Below are 19111 nucleotides of genomic sequence, written 5' to 3'. Positions count from 1 at the left end.
GAGGTGACCTGGAGCTGCCTGTATTGAAATACCTGGTTGTCATTCAACAAAGGAAATGTACAGTTAGTTTCCAGTTTAGGATTTTCAACCTAATTAACCCGTTGGTCAAATAGCTAGCACTTTTCACCAAATAAGCAAGAGTTCTTGGCTTTCCGCCGCCCCTCCCTCCCCCTTCCTCACTCCGTGTCTCCCGCGGATCGCCGTCCACCATTTGCCTTACTACCTAACGCCTCCTGCCCTTTTCCATCTCTACCTTTCCCAGCACATTCCCTAGTGGTCAATAACCGTTTGTTGAACTGAGAAGTTTTGAAATTCGCTGCCGTGGTTACTTCCAAACTGCTTTAGGTTCCTGGAAGTTCAAGACGCCAATTGTTGGCTTTCTCCCTTTGTAGGACTACAGGGTATGCGGTTCCCTTAAGGCCCAACCTCCCCACAGACCCCTACCCCGCTCCAGGTGCCCGCGACCCTTGCACGAGCCCTCCTCCAGGCCTGGCCCACCGCATCCCGAGGGTTTTCCGCTGTCTTCGCGGAGTCAGCCTCGAGTAACTCCACATCTACGGCGCGCCGCGGCGGCCCAGAGGGGCGCCTCGCGCAGGCCCAGAGCCACCGCCGCGCCCACTTCCGGGCGGATGTAGGGCGGGCCGGGGCGCGTTTTTGTGACGCACTTCCTGGCGTCTGCTCCGAAGGTGGAAAAGCGGGGAGCTGGAGCGTCGCGCTTCGGTCCCGCTGGCCGACGGGGCGGCTACTGGCCTTCCTGGCCAGGCCTCTTGCCCGCCGCCCGCCATGGCGTCGGAGGGGCCGCGCGAGCCCGCGGGCGAGGTGAGGATGGCGGCCCTGGGCGCCCCGGAGTGGCGGTCCTGCGCGGACGGGGTGGGAACTGGATTAGCGTGGGCGGAAGGCTGGTTGAGGGGCAGGTCGGGGGGCGTCGGGGCGGGCGGCCGCGGTCCTCAGCCCCCGGGCGAACCCACACGGCCCGCGGTTAAACGGGATTAGGAAGGACGCCGTCGACGGAAAACCGACTCCAGTCCCGAGGCTGCGGAGGGGCTGCGCGACAGTGCCCGCCCACGGCACTGTGGGGCAGGAGTGGCTTGTTTAAAGTTGCTTGTTAATACGTTTTCTGAAGCGCAAGTGTCTGCTCGACGTGCTCAGAGTATCTCTAAGAAGGAGACCTGGCAGTCGCATAAATCGGCTTTCACAAGAATGAAAAACGGCTTTCACAAGAATGAAAAACCATGATTATAAGTTGTTAGTGAAAGTAAATCTTTCATACAGATGTAGAAACTGAAAGAAAAAAAGCCCAACAGATTTTTTATATTCGCATTCCAAGGGCTCATGGCGATAGAGATTTTCGAGCAAAGCTTTCTTCTGCGTTTTAACAGAACAACTTTCAGTGGTTCGCTGAATGAAAACCAGCTGTTTTAAGTTCTTTGAAAAATTGATAGAAATAAATTTCTGCAGTGTGATTTGAGTGCTACAGTTAAGTTTGACAGCCTCGGTTATCCCTAACTTAGCTGAGAGAGGTAAACTACCGTATTCTACGTTGCAACTAAGGAAACGTTGTCATTTGTGGTTCTGTCAGTCTGGGTTGACTTTTACTCTCACTTTAAATGGTTGTCCTTATTTTTCATTTCTAATATTTGATATACTGCTTTTTCTAGTGAGAAAGCATTCGAGGAAAAATTGTTAACAAATTCTTTGCTAGGCAGAAGTATTTGGACACAGCACTGGGATTAGCATTTCTGGGGCTTCGAGAAGGGAGGGACTCTGTTTTGTTTCGTTTTCACTTGGTTGATCTCAGAAGGTATGTAGCCAAAACCCCCTTTCTTCCCTCAGGGCATCAAGTTGTCAGCAGATGTCAAACCATTTGTCCCCAAATTCGCCGGGCTCAGTGTGTCATGGTCAGAGTCTTCAGAAGCACGCATTTTCCCCAGCTGTACAGCCACGACATACTATCCGTGTGTCCAGGAACTAGCAATGCCTGAGTATGTATTCTGAACATCTTGCATTACCTGGGAACTTTGTTGCTTGACTCTAATGGTAATTAGACTTGGAATATGCTGCAGCTAACACATCAACGTTTTCAGAACAACTGGAGAAGATGCTCCTCAGCCAGTAAAGGTCTGAGCCAGTAGCACAACTTGACTGTGTCCCACAGCAAATACTGAGGCTTCAGCTCTCCTTTTCTTTATCCATATTCATTTGATTATTTTTGGCAAGGGAAGTATGGAGACTGCATTGCATTTATTAGTGGGAGATGCAGTTCACTTGTGCATACAGTTTAAAACCTCATGTATCTAATGGAAGACAAAATGGCAGGAGTGGGTGAGAGGACATGAGACAAAGACAAGCCTAAATAAATAAACATGCTCCTCGGTTTTAGGGCTCAACATTGAAAAGTCTTGCTAAGTGATGGAGGGGGGCCTAGCAGCCATAGCTGCCTCTTTGTGTACATAAGTCTTTGGAAGTTGCTGAGTTTTGCTTTTAACTGTTTTGCTTTATACATGTCCTGTGGAGATGGATTCTACAAATTTTAGTTATAAATCCTTCTAGATTTGAGTTGAAAGGAGGCTTATATTATCCTTTAAATGTTCATTTTCCTTCTCAGGGTTTATTGGTATTTTCAGAATGGTTTCCATTTATTAGCTGAATTTAGAAAAATATGTGTTAAGCATTTCACATAATGTGTGAATGACTTGTAGATTTATTTTTAAGGCATGAATCACCTTTATGCTTATGTAAAAATCCTTGTCTTTATGTTCCTTTGTTGTGGGTCAGACTTGTTTCTTTTTTTTCCCTCATACCTGCATGGCGTGATTGAAAATAGTTTATTCTAGAACTGTATTGACAAGAATGAAAGTTGGAATGAGTAAGAAAATCAGTGGGTTGTCTGGTGTATTTAGGAAATAAGGAAAGTTATATTTTTGGACAAAAGTTGAAGTCCTGCCTGAGTGTGCTGAAGGCCTTCCGTAGGAATACCAAGTTTTCCACTGTAATTTCATCCTTTGTAAAAGGGAGGTTGGCATGGGTCTTCATTTGAGCCATTTCCTACCTTGAGTGGCTCACGTAATAAAATACAAGATACACCTCACTCAGTGATAAGAAATCTTAAGCCATTTTCTGGGTGAAATTCTAGTGACCCAAAATAAAGGTGGAAAACATTTGTATGGCTAAAGTAGCACTCTGGCAGTAACATGAATTGAGACTAATCAGAGTCGAAGGATGCTCAATGCTGAATTTTAAAATTTTGTTTCTTAACCCTTTATCCCTTTATAGCTTTAATTTTTTTTTTCAGTTGTTTATAAGCACTGAAAAGGTTGACTGACAGTATTCCTGCCTGACAAGAACACAGTTAAGGACAAAGGAGGCATGAAACCAAAGGGCAAATTTAGAAAGAGCGAGAGCCTTTAGAGTGGGGATGAAATGGTGAGACTACACAGTGGAGCAGTGATTATCTGGTCAATTCTAATATAAGTTAAGAATTTCATTCCTATAGTCAGGTTTTGTTTAAATGGAGATCTTTTACTGCCTTGAAAAAAGGAGTAGAATTTTCTATAACAAACATATGTCTTCTTTCCTACTTGTTCCTCTATAGCAACCTGATTCTGTATGTTCGTAAAGGAAGGGAGTGACCTTTTACAGAATGTCCACCTCTAGTATCTCTAGCAGTGCACGTCACGGGACTTCATTTATTCATTCGGAGTTCATTAGTGGAAGCCTACTATATGGAAAAGCTCTAGTTCCTGAGGGGCGAAAGACAATCTCATGAGCTATGCTCCTGTTTTTGTCTTACATATAGATTTGAACTGGTGGAGGTGGAAGAAAACGTACCACCAGTCTCCTCCAAGTTTATTTTATAGATAAGACAAACATCAGTAGAAGTATTCTGGTATATAGAATTGGCCGTGTTTGGGAAGTACTGATTATTTACTGGGGTAGTGAACAAATAGAGGTTATGCAAACAAAGTAAGTTCTTTGTTCCCAGTCATCGTCCCTGGATGATGACTTTGTTGATTGTCAGTGGTACATACTTTGTGACAGATCCTGTGTAACACACGCAGGAGGACATGTGTGTGTGTTTGGGAATTACTGAATATGTTCATTTCTTTCATGCTTGCCACAATCCTTGAGCTTGCAGGGAGGTGTAGTGTTATTTTTACACAGGGGAAACTGAGGCTAGAAATGCTTGTCCAGAGTTACTCAGAAAGGTAGCACCAGGGCCAACATTAGCATTCAGTTCTTCTGAGCTGAGTTCAGTGTGTTCCCCAAAGCTGCTATTGCTGTTGGTAAAGTTGAGCTTTTTCAGTAGCTTGCAGTGTATTGTAAAAACCACAGTGCCGATGTATGCCTTTAAGTGAAACCTCTCATCTATGAGGATTAACAGTTCTCCACAGAGTGTGGCTCATATCAGGTGGGCGGGTGGAGGAGTGACTGGATTCCTGACAGGTTCTGGCCTGGTCAGAGGGGACCAGATGCAAGATATGTTTGGGAGACAAGTGCAGGGAGGAGTAAGGTCCTTCACCTTCGTCTGCCCTCCATTAGATTTTCTGAGCGTCAAACAAAACAAAACAGAGATTCACATCTAGGGTTAGTGTCTGGGGAGCAGGATGAAGCTTTGAATCTTTCTCTTTTCAACAAAGCAGCACGAGGCCAGTTGTTCTGTGGGGCAGAAGAAGGTCAGTAAAAGAGGGTTCGTTGGGGTTTTAATTAGGAGTTATTTCATTACTAGAATCAGTTGCTTATAAGCAAAAGATCTTATAAGATCTAAACTTATTGCAAAATATCATGAATTTATAGTGATTTCAGGTCGTCTTATAATTCAGTACTGCATGGAAGCAAAAGCAGTGAACATTCTTGTCAGTATGTTACAGGTCTAGCCTATAGTGACTCCTTGCTTCTTCAGTGCAGACTCTTAATTGCAGCAGAGTAGAAACATGACTTCTAGTAAGTGGTGCCTATGCCCATATCTCCTGACAGTCCAACAGTTGGAAGATCATATGGGATGTCTCATCATTAGCTTTGGCTCTTTCTGCCTTTTCAGTGAACCGGTACACTTTGGGATTTCATTGAATTGCTACAAGATAATTTGGAGCTCTGGAAAGTCACAGAAACATCTGCTGGTGCTTATTTGTGGGAATGAGAAGACTGTGATTTGTATTTAACTCAGCTGCTTAGCATTTTGTCATTGTATTAACTTTCATTGCAAAATGATTGAAACCTCTGGCCTTATACCAGATTTGCTAAAAAAAAAAATCAGTGTTAAACTATATTTTGGTTTAGCCTAGCAGCTTGAGCAAGTTGCAATATTGAGGCAATAGCAGCATTCACAGATGGTTCCATCTTGTTAGCAGGGTGTGTAGTTCCTGGACCACCTTGTGCATAGTGTCCCCATTGCATCTCCGGCTCTGTGAGTCAGTAGGGCACAGGACTTGGCAGTGGACTTGGTACAGGGAAGGGGCTGGACAGGCTGTCTCTGGGTGCCTGGGGGCCTCAGGAGGCAGGCCCTGCAGGTTGTCAGGGTAGAGGTTGAATGGGCAGTGGGGGCTCTGTGAAAACCCCCTCTGCCAAGAGAACGATCTGGATGGGTCCTTTGGCCAGGGTTGCTGAGAGAGGCTTTTCCAAATATTTGACAGCATGAGAGTGGAAAACTGCTGAAGCATCCTTGGGCTTTCCTAATGTTCCTTATAATAGGGTCCTGTCATGGAGGGTCCAGCTAAGTAATGAAAAAAGTAGAACTAGGTCAGTATCTTTCTTTGCAGGTTAAGAAAGAAGTGCTTAGAGGTTTTGTTTGGTTTTTAATTAGAGGTATTTCTGTGCTAGAATGAATGACCTCAAAAATAATAAAAAGTTTAAATTTGTTTATGACAAAATATTAAGCTCCTTGGTTTGTGGTATGAAATCTGCAACTCAGATTTACCCCTTTTATTTAGACAGAAACTCTATACTGAAGATATGGCTTTTGGAGCTTCAGCTTTTCCACCTCAGTATTTATCTCCTGAACTCCCTCTTCATCCATATGCCTATTCTCCTTACACCCTGGAGTCGTCACAGAATGTTTGCCCAATGCCTGGCTCCCAGTATGATTACAACCAACCCAGCTGTTTCAGAGGATTTCAAACAGTGAAGCCACAAAATGAGCACATGTGCCCTCTCCCGCAAGATGCGAAAGCTCTGTTTAAGGTCTGTAAATGTTCTGGGTTTTTGGGTCACTTTAGCATTTAAAACATAAAGAACTGGTCAGTTCTTGCATGTTATGTAAGGTATTTAAGTTCTGAGTCATTTAAAATTTGATATGGTCTAACCTTTCTGAAAAATAGGTGCGTTGTACTTATGAATTTGCAAATTTGAGCCTTTTTTATAGTGATAGTTTTCTTAAATGGTGCTACTTTTTAATGTTTCCTGCAGAAGAAAACCTATGATGAGCAGAAGTTTGGCTGTAAGAAGATGGATGGACCTATGTCATCCGATTTAAAATCAGTTAAAGGTTCACCTCGTATGTCCATTCATGCTGAGAATAGTTTGAAATCAGGTGAAACAAGCATGCTCTGTATTTTATGTCTTCCTACCCTGTCTACCCCCAGAAACGTCTGTGTTCTTTGAACTATTTTTGTGGGCTTATTCATCATGAAAAACTAAGGCCATCAGGTTTCCCCATGAGATCTTGGAGGCCTTTCCTCCCAAGGAGGGAACCTGTTTGTGTGGCCTCTGTGATGTGTTCTTAATATGTTATTGTCTTGTTTGATGCGAGAACTTCTGTAAAGTCACATAGCAAGCAGGTGACAATCACCCGCCTCAAGACAGTTGTTATATAGAAGTGAATTACAGTCACGTCCCTTGTACTGTATGTGATCATGTTCACCCTGAAATAGATTCTCTGGTGTTCTGTTAGCACACTTTTTAATGAGTGGGAGAGTTGACTGTGGTTTAAATCTCATCCTAAACAATACCAAACCTGGGGCAGGATAGTCAGTCAGAGGACATGTCTGCTCTGGGCTTCAAAACTACTGTTCCAGTCTCTGGCTGAAAGTTAGTGATTATACATGATGTCTTGTTTTTTTCCTGTAAATTATTTACTATTGCACTTCGGTCACCGCCACCATCTGTTTATATAATGACTTAAAACCTTTGTAGTAGTGTACTTACTGGGAATGGTCTGTCATTTTATTTACATGTGTGATTTATGGTTACTTGATATATAACTTTTTCTCTTGGTGTTGACTTCACTCATAAACCATCTGGTACATGGTAATGTGAAATAAAAGTTGAACAGTTGAATGGTAATAACTCTAGCCTTATAATCAGATGGTTAAAGCATGCTGGGGCTTTATGGCATTGCAGCCTGCAACATCATTCACTTGCACATGAAGGAGAAAGATGGGAAAGAGGTTATAAGTTTAATTCTGTTTGTTTCCCTCCAGTTTGTTCCAGCAGACTAAAATATGGAAAATTTATTATTTAAAGGAAATTCATAAGAGTCCCCTTAATCTCACAAAACTCTAAATTGTGTGTTAAGAACAATTGAAATGCCCTGCTGTACAGTCAGGTTAAGGTAACTGTTTCATCCACTTTAGAATTACTCCTAAAATTTGCAGTGTGTTTTGGTTTTTCTGCTTGGTGGCCCCCATGGTCATTTATGTTTTCCACTGTTCCAGAGAAGGTTAACGACACTACCAAAAATTAGGCTGTTTGGACAATAACGTGTTGTTGCATCAGTAGCAGTAGACTTTCTACTCTGCAGTTAAGTGTGAGTACAGGTCATCAAACAACATCTAAATTTTTACCCCTACTTTTCTGTAAATACAGATGGTTATTATAGACGAACAGACAGGAAATCCAGAATCACTGAAAAAAGTGGATCTGCCTCCAAACCTGAGTTTGAATTTACCAGGTTGGATTTTCCTGAACTACAGGGTCCAGAGAACAGTGAGATACCAGAGATACAAAAGCAGCCCAAGTGGGGGCCTTTACGCTCCGCCTCTACCGACATTTCTCTTCTAAGAGAAGTGGGGAAACCCGCCACAGTGTTAGCAGAGGTGAGTGCAGCCTCCTGCTTTTGGTTCCCCTCTTTCTTCCTTTCTCCTCAGTAACGGACAGTGATGCAAGGACTTCACTTCAAACACTACACTTCACATCTTGGTATGGGAGGGGCCTCTCTGCACTTAGGTGTCTTTCTCTGTTGTTTGAACTGTTTATAGTCAGGCTGTAACACCTGGTGTGGCTTTTCTTTCCAGAGAATCACTTAACAAGTGTCTTCAAATCTGGTGGCTAGAAAGCGTTACAGTGCCTTGGGAGGAGATTCTAGCATGGGTTCCTGTTCCCACAGCCCATTGTGAAAATGTTGTTTCTACCATTGCATTCTGATAGCACTTTTTCCAATACAGAGAAAAATGTGTTTTTTTAGTCAAATAGTAGCATTAAAGCTGCATAGTGTAACTTCTGATTTTTCCAGGCTGTTTATCTGCACTTTTGTCTTGTCAATGATACAGAAAGTGTCATTGCAGTCAGTGCGTTCAGTGCCTAATAATTTTAAATTGCACCGTATTCAGCATTTGATCTCAAAGTTTTAGTCCATCAAATTGAAGCATTTTCCTCTCAAACAGATTGATTTTGAGTCTTCCAGGAAAAAGCTTTATTGGGTTAGTAGTCCCTAAAATGGCTTGTGACAGATTGGGGCCCATCCCAGTATGGAGGCAAGGAGAAAGAAGAAACAGGGAAGAAGACAGAGCTCACCAGTTCATTTACCTCTAGAATGGAGAAAGGATTTCTATTTCCTGTCCTAGCGCTTCTTTTGGGTGTCTGGATACTAAAGCCTCTGAAGACTTGGTGGTAGTGGGTTATAATGTGCAGAAAATAAATCATTTCCTACATGTTGACCCTTAGACTGTCACACCTAGGTGTTATCCTTTTACATGGTGGTGATAAGTAGGGCTGATTGATGCAGAAGAATCACAGTTTCATTTGGCAGCTGCGTGACTGCTTTCTGGGCCCTGGCTGGGTGTATGGAATAGCTGAGTAGTTGAGGGGCTCCATGCCTTTGTCATGGGTGGTCAGTGGATAGTTCCAAGCCCGTGAGCGCTATACAAAAGTAGGACAGGGTACAGCGAGTCTGGGGTGGGTGGAAGCATGACTGACACTTTATGTGATGGCCACTTGTTACATGTGAGGACTGCATATGTAGACAGGAAGTAAGGCACCTGATGCTATATGGGGAGATTTACATACTCCTTGCCTTATGTATTCACACTCTTGAATTACGTGTGGACTCCCCCACCCCCCCCAATTTTCTCTCTAAAAGAAACCTTTTTTCTCCTAATGATATTAGTAACATCTTTCAACACCAGAAAAACATTAAGAAAAAAAATTGTCTGAAGTTGTACAACTGAGAGAAAACCGTGTTTGGCACTTGCTGTTTTTTTGATGGTACATTGTGGGAACTGAGGGGCATTCCCCTCAGCTTAGGATACATGTACAATACAAGCTTGTATTTGAGTTTTTTAAAACTTTGTGGTAGTTTTTCCATGTCATTAAATATTTTTTGAAACTGTGACTGTTGCATTGAGTCTTTCGTATTGATACACATAATTTGCTTAACCATTGTTAAATAGGTAAGCCATTTCTAGTGTTTCATTGGCTTTGGTGAGCATAAAAGTTACGTTTACTAAAGAACATGCTATGTTTTAATCATTTATTTTATTTTATTTTCTCCTTTGATGAGTTTGTTTTTTCTTGGTTAACATATTTACATACTGTGTGTATCTGGAACCCCATAGAGAACACAGCAGCCTATAGGATGGGGCCAGAAGAGAATTTGTTTCTCAGTGTGCAGTCACTTCCACAGAGCCATGCTCATGCTGCATCACCTCCTCCAGGATTAGCCCAGTGTTTTGGAAGCTGAGAAAGGTGCTAATAGAAGGGAGAAAGGCCTTTCTCTTTTCCACATTCCCCACCTCCCCATGCCTTTGGAGTTTCCAGAAGTGCTTCATTGAAAATAAAAATTCACTTCCCCAGTGGCCCTTGTTTTGCATCCATTTGGTGGTAGCATGATGAAATTATCGAGATCCTCTTCAGAGGCAGGGCCTTGGTCCTGCAGCAGATTGAAGCAAACAGCTCCGCATTCCCGGGAAGGAGTAAGGGCTCTAGGTGGCACCTCCTGCAAGATTTGTATGGTGTGCATCTTTCAGGCAGTAATTCAGAATTTTCAGGTTAGCAAGTGATACCTGCCTGCCCAGGAGGCCACGCTTGCCCCCTGGAGGGAAGTGGTGGGTCCTTGTCTGGGGAGGCCCTGCGGCAGGAAGGCCCAGGGCGATGTAGGTATTCCCAGGCCCTTCGTGAGCTCTACCATGGGGCAAGGAATCAGCAGATGCCACACAGAGGATTTTGCTTTGTTTTTGTTTCTAGTGAAAATGATGGCTTTCTGTCCTAGTTAAGGAATATGTTCTTTCCATTGTTCTGAAATAGTTCTTGGAGGTTGCCAGGCTTATACTATCCAGGTAGAGAAGTGGCACAAGGCATATTGAGCAATCAGCTGTCTTGGCCGCTAGGCAATCTTTTTCTTTTCTTTTCTTTTTTTTTTTTTTTTTAAAACTGGGCTTAGATGTAATGAAATGGTAAAATGGGTAAATTTATGAAGCATATGAACTTCAGAATTTAAGTCCATTCAGCTTGAATTTATCAATTTCCTTTCACCTCGGGTGCTGCTGGTCACTTCGAGGTTTCTCTTGATGTACTCACTTGTCGTTTGGTGCCTCTTGTTGCATGTGGCAGCTTTCTGTCTGTAAAAGGGAATACGTATGAGAAGGCTTATTTTGTTTTTGTGGACATTTTCAGGGATTTTTTTGAGCTTTGGTGTGGGGGTGTGGTGCACGACAGCTTTTGCACTCACAGCGGGCACTTAGGCTTTGAGAATCATGTAGGTACATCTGTGCTGATTTGAAAGTTGTCGATGATCATGTTTTTTTTTTAAGTTACATGATGATAGCATGTGTGGTGTGATCCCATTATTGAAATCCATTTAAAATGATATACAAATGTTTATCTCCTGAGCAGAGAAATAGAATGATGCTAGCTCAGCTGTAGACGGTGTGGGTGGTTTTTCCTCTAGAGAATGTGATTTGGCAGAAGAAAGTAATTTAACTTTTCACATTATGTACGTATGTGTTTGGAATTTTTAATTAGCATATATTTTGCAGATTTTAAGAATGGCAAAGGAAGCTGTGTATTTTAAAAATAATGATTACTTTTAGTTTGAAATATTAAGAAAACAACTGGTTTACTTTTTAGGGTGAAATAGTGATGAAAAATAATAATCGGATTGAATCTGTAACTGATAATGCTGCTACCAATCCCTCTTCATGTACGAGAGGTAAGAGTGGCTACCAAGCGTTGCAGAAAATCAGGTGTCTGTATTCTTAGTTCATTTTCAGTCTAGTGCAACTGAAATGTGTTTGTTTTAAAGCCTTCTTTAAGGCAGCTGATGGGTTGTTGATAAACTGGCATCATTGTTAGAAGATTGAAGTAAGTAAACGAGATCCCACATCCACGCACGAGGAGTGTAAACTACATACAAGTAAAGAATTCTCAATGAGATGTTCATTCGGTTAAGTGAGATATTTTATGAGCTCAGAAATGACTGCTTTCTTAAGTATTACCTGTACCAGTGGTTCTCACAGTTTTTGGTCTCAGAACCTCTTAATACCCTTGAAAAACCCCAAAGAACTTCTGTTTATTTGGATAACTGGCAGTATCTATCATACCTAAAGTTAAAACTGAGAACTACAAAATACTTATTAATTCACTTAAAAGTAACAATAAACCCATTACAGGTTAACATAGCACATTTTCACTAAAAAAGTAACTGTTTTCCAAAGTTAAAAAACTAGTCAGGAGAGGAGAGCAGCAGCCTTTACGTTTTGGCAACTCTCTATCGTCTGGCTCAGGAGATCTGCTTCAGCATTCAGCTCTTCCCCTCTTCTCTGTCACATGGCCTCTGGGAAACCCCATTGTGCTACACTCACGGGGGAGAGACAGTGGGAAGGCAGATGGCGCGTTCCTGTTATCAGGAAAACAGTTCTGATGAGAACTGCTAGTCTGTCCTGGCCTGGCCCAGCAGTGAGAGATTCAGAGAGAATTTGATAGATTCTGCTTTTGAAATTTTGGTGACTAGCTTGTCCTAACAGAAGACCTTTTTACAAAATTATTCTAGATTTATTCACAGGTGTGTTTTCTATTGCATTAGCATATTTGGTACCTTTGTGGTTCAATGAAAGATCTTCAGTTCAGCAACTGCTGTGAAGATGCATAGCTCTGTAGCGACAAGAACAGTCTGTCTCCCCACTGTGGGGTAGCCACAGGCTGCTCACATGACCTGCCCGTGTCCTGATGGGTGTCCTTTTGTTTTGTCTGTATATAGAGTTTCATGGGCACCTAAGGAGTAGTGTTGCTGTACTTATGCCTGTGTTCTAAAAAGAAATAAGTTACCAGTTATTGTGGTAGCTGAAGTCTAGTGATCTTTGACTTCTGACGTTAAAAGTACACATCAAGGTTAGTAGGGCCAGAATTTGATGTTTAGCTCGTTATTTCTGTGTGTTTGCCACGTGGATGTATTGTGGATTATTGTTTTTTAACGAAAACTGTTATTTGTTTACCACCTGTACCTCCAAGTTAAAAGAACAGTTAGTTCCTAAGAAAGTCAGTTCCCCTTACAAGTTAATCCAGCATGCATGTTTCAAGAAGAAAAACAAATTTAGTGGATATTGTAGCTTCCAAGAGAATGTTCTGAACAATACCGTAATTTAACTATGCTCTTGAAAACTTCATGTAATGCATGCTTGGAATTTCTAAGGAATTTCTTTTTTACTGTTGGGATTGTTCAACAACTTTGGTTATCTTTGAGCAGAATTATCTTGGACACCAATGGGTTATGTTGTTCGGCAGACATTATCTACAGAACTGTCACCAGCCCCTAAAAATGTTACTTCCATGATAAACCTAAAGATGATTGCTTCATCAGCAGATCCTAAAAATGGTAGTATGTCATCTTCTGAAGTGTTATGTTCGGAGCCTTCCTACAAAGAGAAGCGCGTTGTCCATCCTACTAAAAAGGTACGCATCACACTTTGATTGTGTTGCTGTTCTGTACCACTGGATAGTCTGTTTTTTTCTCAAATCCTAACTGAAAGTGTTTCATTCGGTACTGTAGGCACTAATCCTAGTTGGTTGTATTCAGCACTAGAGGTCTTATTTACTGAGGTCCCCTCAGTCGAGGGATACAATTGCTAGCTTTTATACATGAGTGAAGATACGCGTTTTAGACCTATGGTCTTAAAATATCTGTGGACCATTCTGAATTCTTTAAAAGAGAGATGCTGGCAGAAGCTTATGTAAAATACTGCGATCTTTTGTCTGTTGAATTTTCTTTGCTTTTACCTTCCAGGTACTGGTAGGAAAATAACTGTATGCCAAATTTTGTAGTCATCTCGTATGTTATTTGACTCTTGGTTAATTGCAGCTTACTTACTTATAAGATAGCATTTCAGAATCCCTTTTTTTCCTTTCAATTCAAATAATTTTAGGCTATTTTTCAATGCCAAGATTTGTTTCTTGAAGAGCCTTTTTTGTTGGGCTAGACTTTGTTCTTGATCTTCATTGTGTGCTGATACAGTATTTTAGGTTGAAATATGGTCATATTTGTTCAGTGCTGGTTTCCTGTCTTTCTGAGTTTTAGGATACTTTTTGATATCCAAGGTGTCTTAGATCATCCCACATAAATAGGAGCTGTGTGTTCATGCTTGGTTGATTGAGGGAATGTGTGCTGGTGATGATTAATGGTGAAGTCAGACCTGTGTGCCTGTTCCCTACAGCTTTTTGCACATACTTGAGGAACTCAGGAGGTGGCGGTGAGCCCCGCTCTGAGTACACGCGGAGACTGACCAGCTCTGAGGCTCCACTGGCGTCTGGGTGCAGGCTGCACAACAGGCCATCAGGTCACCATCTGAACCAGCATTTAACACTCTCAGAGTTAACAGATTCTGTTTTATTTTCCAAGCATCTTTTTTAAAATTATTTTTTAACTAGAGGTGTAGGAAAAGTTTATTGTCGAGAAATTCCAACATGAGAAAGTGACGATTTCCTGTAATCTTATGACCCAGATGGCTTTGCATTATGGTCATAATGTTTTCTTTCTTTCACACCACCCCCCCCAAAAAAAAAACTTTGTGTTGTGAATATTTTTATTACTGAAATAGCACATGTAATATTACAGGGATCTAATTATGGAGAAGGTCGTTTTTTCATAGCCCTTTGGTCCCCATCCCTCCAGGAGTCTTTATTAACAACTTGCTGTCTCTCCAACATCAGGGCTCCTGAAAACATAAATAAATAAAGAGATTTAAGTTTTTTATAAAAACAGAAATGGGGTTGGGGGGACTTCCCTGGCGGTCCAGTGGTTAAGACTTTGCCTTCCAGTGCAGGGGTGCAGGTTCAATCCCTGGTTGGGGAGCCAAGATCCCACATGCCTCCTGGCCAAAAACCCAGAAAAACATAAAACAGAAGCAATATTGTAACAAATTCAATAAAGACTTTGAAAATGGTCCACATCAAAAAAATCTTAAAAAACACCCACAAGAACAAGAAAACAGAAATGGGATAATTCTATACACATTACCCATGAAAGCTGCCTTTTTTCACTTAACAGAATATCATGGACAGCCCCTTTGGGTTAGTAGATAAATATTCTTTTTAATAGCCATTGAGGCTTTTACCTCTGAAAGATAAGTTCCCATTGGGGATAAAGTAGGGTCTCAGACATTAAAAAGATCCTGCCCTCTTAGAGCTGCCGTTTTAATGGAGAGAGACTAGCCATCTGCAGACCAATACAGACCTTGCCAGATGGTGATTCGTGCTCCAAAGAGGATGGAGAGTGAGGGGTTAGATAGAGGTGGCATGATTCTTGAGTTGAAGTGAGGAAGTAAACCTAGCCTAGATCCAGCTGTGTGAGTGTAAGTGCAGAGGGCCTGAGGCCAAAGCGTGCTTTACCTGACTGAGGAAAGGCCAGGGGCTGAGCGGAGAGTGGAAGTGGTGAGGTCAAATTCAGCAGGTCCGGGGTGAGCCCAGGCAGGTGTCTGACTTGAAGGCTACACCAGTGATTCTGAGGTGCTGTCAGGTTTAGGAGCCATTGGGCTGTGGTGATAGAAGTGGCACACCTGAGCTTATGAAAGGACTTTAGGTCGGCGTCAGTAGAATCATTAACAGGACCTCCTCAAATTGAAAACTGGGTTGTGTCCAAGTGTATCAGTTTCAAAGTCATCAGATGTGGCATCTGGTTTAATGGATTTTTCCCCTTCAGAATCATTCTACCACATGCTGGCTCTTTGGAAAATAGGGAATAACTGAGTAAAGTTGCCATGTGGTTGTACATCTTGATATCTTAATTATATTCTGATTACATGGAATTTAAGTTTATTGAATGTCCTAAAAACCCATGATTTTTGCTTTTGTTTTTGTTATTGTTCTAGTCCAGAGCATCACAAGGTGGCGATCCTGAGCAAAATGAAGCCTCAAGAAAGAGTAAGAAAAAGAGAGAAAAGTCTAAATCAAAATATGAAGTCCTGACAGTTCAAGAGCCACCAAGGATTGAAGTACATTTATATTTATTTCTCACCTTGCCTAGTATAATAAATGGGTCTTCCTTAATAGAAATATGGGTTCATACTGGTTACCTAAGTGAAAATTCTCCATTTTCTTTAATAATTGAAGTGCTAAAGAAGATAGTTGTCACCCATTTACTTCACTTCTTCGTTTTGGTGTCCCCAGCACAGTGCCCATCTCACTGCAAGCACTCAGTAAACCTTTGAATGAATGAATGAATGATTGAGTGAATGGCCTACAGACAAAACTGCTTGTATTGAACTTTGATGGTGTATATGCCATGCTACTAATACACACCCCTCAGTATCTTCCGACCTGTTTCTTCCTTGCTTTGGCATGCTGGCTTCTGCAGGGCCTGCTTTTCTATCTAGACGTCTCGGTATAGTGTGCTGCACTGTAGAGAGAAACTTAGAGAAGACGACAGATCTGTCATGGGCCCTGGTCAGGAAGAGAGTATCATGAACTTCCAAGGTGCTCTTTAACTTGGTGTCCTGTGATGCTCCAGCAATGCCCCTGTTCTCTGAGGAACCGTCCTGGGTTCTGATTATGTTTCTCCTGGGTCTGCGGTACCAGACTCAGCAGCCTGGCTCCTGGTCCCAGCAGAAGGGTCTCTCAGCAGTGCTCCCCAGGTGACCGGCTTAGGGTCAAGCCCTAGGTGTTCCCACAAACTTGAGGGGCTCCCAGGACTTTTGGAACATTCCCTTGAGAATAATGGGGTTGCCTGTTTGAAAACCTGTGATTGCAGTAGAGCATTATTGTTTGGGTCAGCAAATAACTTGTATTTCTGCCCCACATCTTTGACATAATTTCTCCAGGGTGCCTAAAATGTTGACAAAAGCACGTAAGACATTTTAAAATGATTTAAACGTTGGCTTAGAGACCTGTTCCTTTGTTTCTTTTTTCTAGCCTAGGATCAGCACATGTGACAAGATACTTACATCTCCTGAGTCTAGATTGATGGTTTCCCTAAAGAAAAGCATAGTTGAAGGATGGGTGCTAGAACACTCTGGTGCCAGGGTGGTTAAGGGCAGTGTGTAGACTGCTCGATGAACCTACACCCTTGAGGCCCCTGCTTTCTCTCTCTGGGGCAGGGGGATTCAAACAGTGGTCCTTAAATTTGTTCTAAGAGTGAAATAAAGCGGAAACACTTTCGTTAGTTTTTTTGTTTTTGTTTTGACTGTTTTATAACACCTTTGAGCACTTTTATAAGGAAATCTTTATGGGAAGAAAATAAGAGCAAGACAAAGGTTGTAGTTGGACTTATTTGATTCTTGTGGTTTGTGAAGAGCTAAAGGGTGTGTGGTTTACTTAGGATGCCGAGGAGTTTCCCAATCTGGCAGTTGCATCTGAAAGAAGAGACAGAGTAGAGTCACCGAAATTTCTGTCTAAACAGCAGCCACAGGTAATTTTTAGATTGAAACCACAATTGCTTTAGGCTTAACTTTTCTTGCTAAACTAAACTCTTGAGAAAAACTACTTTCCAGACTTCTTTGTATAGGGGAACAGGTGGCTTTGTTTTGATTCATTCCTTCATTGCGGAACCACATCCAGTAGTATGTTGAAACAAATTTGCTCTTAATCTAAAACTGCTTTGTCACTTTTGAAATCAGACTGTTGGTAACTGCCATTGCTGTATCAGAAAGGAGGGGAGCACAAACTGCCTGTCTAACTTTGATTTAAAGAAAAAACGTTGACTTAGTCTATTCAGGAAACAGAAGAATTCCTTGGTGAGGCAGTAACGTCTGATAGAAGGAAGAAAGAACCACCAGCATTTCAGTCAAGCAGTCAGGATCAGAGGAGAGATGATTCTCCTTGTGCCTCAGCCCCACTGTGGATTCAGGAATAAATTTGTAGTTCATAATCTAGATGGAGAACTTACATACTTTGGGCATGTTCATTGTCATTTTGCCTTTCAAAGTGGGGTGATTATTTTAACGTTTGTGAAAAGTAAAATTCTGAACCCTTGTAACTTTGCTTTCCTATGTTGTAATTTGGTTGTCTTCCATCCCTGCAGAGGTCTCTGTAGCCGTCTGTGCTGTGCTTAGCACTCACCGCTTGCCATCAGCCCTCATGCAGTGTGAATTGGTATCAGGGAAGAGAACAGTGCCTGGAGGGCAGGAGTGGCGGCACTAAAGCACAAGAGACAACACGCCTGTACAGCCTTTATACAGTCTGGAAACCCAGATCAGAATGATTTCAGAAATAACATTTGTTTAGCATATATCTGACTTTGTGCCTAAATTTAATACTCAGCTGCTAGGTGTGGTATGGACTTGTGTAAATTTTTGGGCATGTCCCCATGATTTCATGGCAGTTGGTTGGTTCCCTTAGGCAGTTGGAGAGTAAATGGTGCCAATGAGGCAGTAACACCAACCAGTTAGCCTTACACATGCACTTTCGTAGCCAGGGACTGATACAGGCACTGCTTCCTTATCTGTGGATGTATGCTGTCATTCACAGTGGAGATGCAGACATGTAGGTAGTTTAATTAAACCAGTGTTAGGAAAGGAGGAGGAGGAAGTAAATAGCCTTGCTGGTAATATTGGCAGATAATTTGGAATTGATTGGGGTTTTCTTTAATCACTTTAATTTTTTTTACTTTTAAGATTTTTATAGTCTCTATATCTGTTTTATCTTTATATGACTTTCTGTCATAAAATGAAAAGCACAGTTTGTAAAATATAGTATGATAAATAAAATTCTGAATTTTTGAACTTTTTAGAATAATTTTAAAAGTAGTGGAAAGAAGAGCCAGATTCCAGTACAGTTGGATTTGGGAGGAATGCTGACTGCACTGGAAAAGAAGCAGCACTCCCAGAATGCAAAGCAGTCCTCCAAACCAGTGGTGTTCTCAGGTAAAATATTTTCATTTCAGACAAATGATTGAAGTCTTTTTCAGTAGACTATCTTGTGACTGTTTTCTCTTGTAATCAAAAGTTGTTTATATATAATCAAAGTAGTCTGGTGCTGGAATAAGGATAGATATAGATCAGTGGAATAGAATTAAGAATCCAGAAATAAATACACATATCTATGACAGTGAATTTTTAACAGGGGTGTTGAGTTCATTAAAAGGACAAAGAATAATCACTTAAAAAATGATACTGGGACAACTGGATTTCCACATGCTAAACAATGAAGTTGGACCCCCAACCTCACACCGTATACAAAAATTAACTCAAAATGAATCAACAGCTTAAATATGAGCCCAAACCTTGAAACTCTTAGAAGAAAACAGAGGTAAATCTTCATGATCTTGGATTAGATGATGAATTTTTAGATAGGATACCAAAAGTACAAGCAACAAAAGCAAAAATAGATAAATTGGATTTCATCAAAATTAAAATCTTTTGTGTACCAACTGGCATTATCAAGAAAGTGAGAAGATAACTTATAGAATGGGGGAAAATATTTGAAAATCACATCTTATAAGGATTTAATATCCAAATATGTAAGAACTCCTACAATT

General features: G+C 41.5%; 1 protein-coding gene across 12 annotated transcripts in view; it reads left to right on the top strand.

The window, feature by feature from the left end:
- The first annotated feature begins 676 nt into the window (after positions 1-676).
- Positions 677-19111, top strand: part of SECISBP2 (SECIS binding protein 2) — a 38524-nt gene continuing 20089 nt past the window's right edge. For 3 of the 12 annotated variants that reach the window (XR_009051219.1, XM_057720528.1, XM_057720535.1), the window contains exons 1-10: positions 677-819; positions 1834-1982; positions 5928-6177; positions 6403-6526; positions 7801-8030; positions 11278-11359; positions 12893-13098; positions 15510-15632; positions 16955-17044; positions 18365-18497. Coding sequence is in view for 11 of the 12 variants with exons in the window: in XM_057720528.1 (XP_057576511.1) it covers positions 784-819; positions 1834-1982; positions 5928-6177; positions 6403-6526; positions 7801-8030; positions 11278-11359; positions 12893-13098; positions 15510-15632; positions 16955-17044; positions 18365-18497 (1423 nt within the window). In the remaining variant the exon portion in view is untranslated. Of the gene's footprint in view, positions 820-1833; positions 1983-5927; positions 6178-6402; positions 6527-7800; positions 8031-11277; positions 11360-12892; positions 13099-15509; positions 15633-16954; positions 17045-18364; positions 18498-19111 lie in introns of those variants that run through there. The other 9 variants (XM_057720531.1, XM_057720530.1, XM_057720533.1 and 6 more) reach the window with 9 other exon arrangements.

This window comes from Hippopotamus amphibius, chromosome 2 (assembly GCF_030028045.1).
Source record: "Hippopotamus amphibius kiboko isolate mHipAmp2 chromosome 2, mHipAmp2.hap2, whole genome shotgun sequence".
In the NCBI taxonomy this organism is placed as follows: Eukaryota; Metazoa; Chordata; class Mammalia; order Artiodactyla; family Hippopotamidae; genus Hippopotamus; species Hippopotamus amphibius.
Note: the sequence above shows the minus strand (reverse complement) of the source record. Positions and strands in the feature narration are given on the sequence as shown.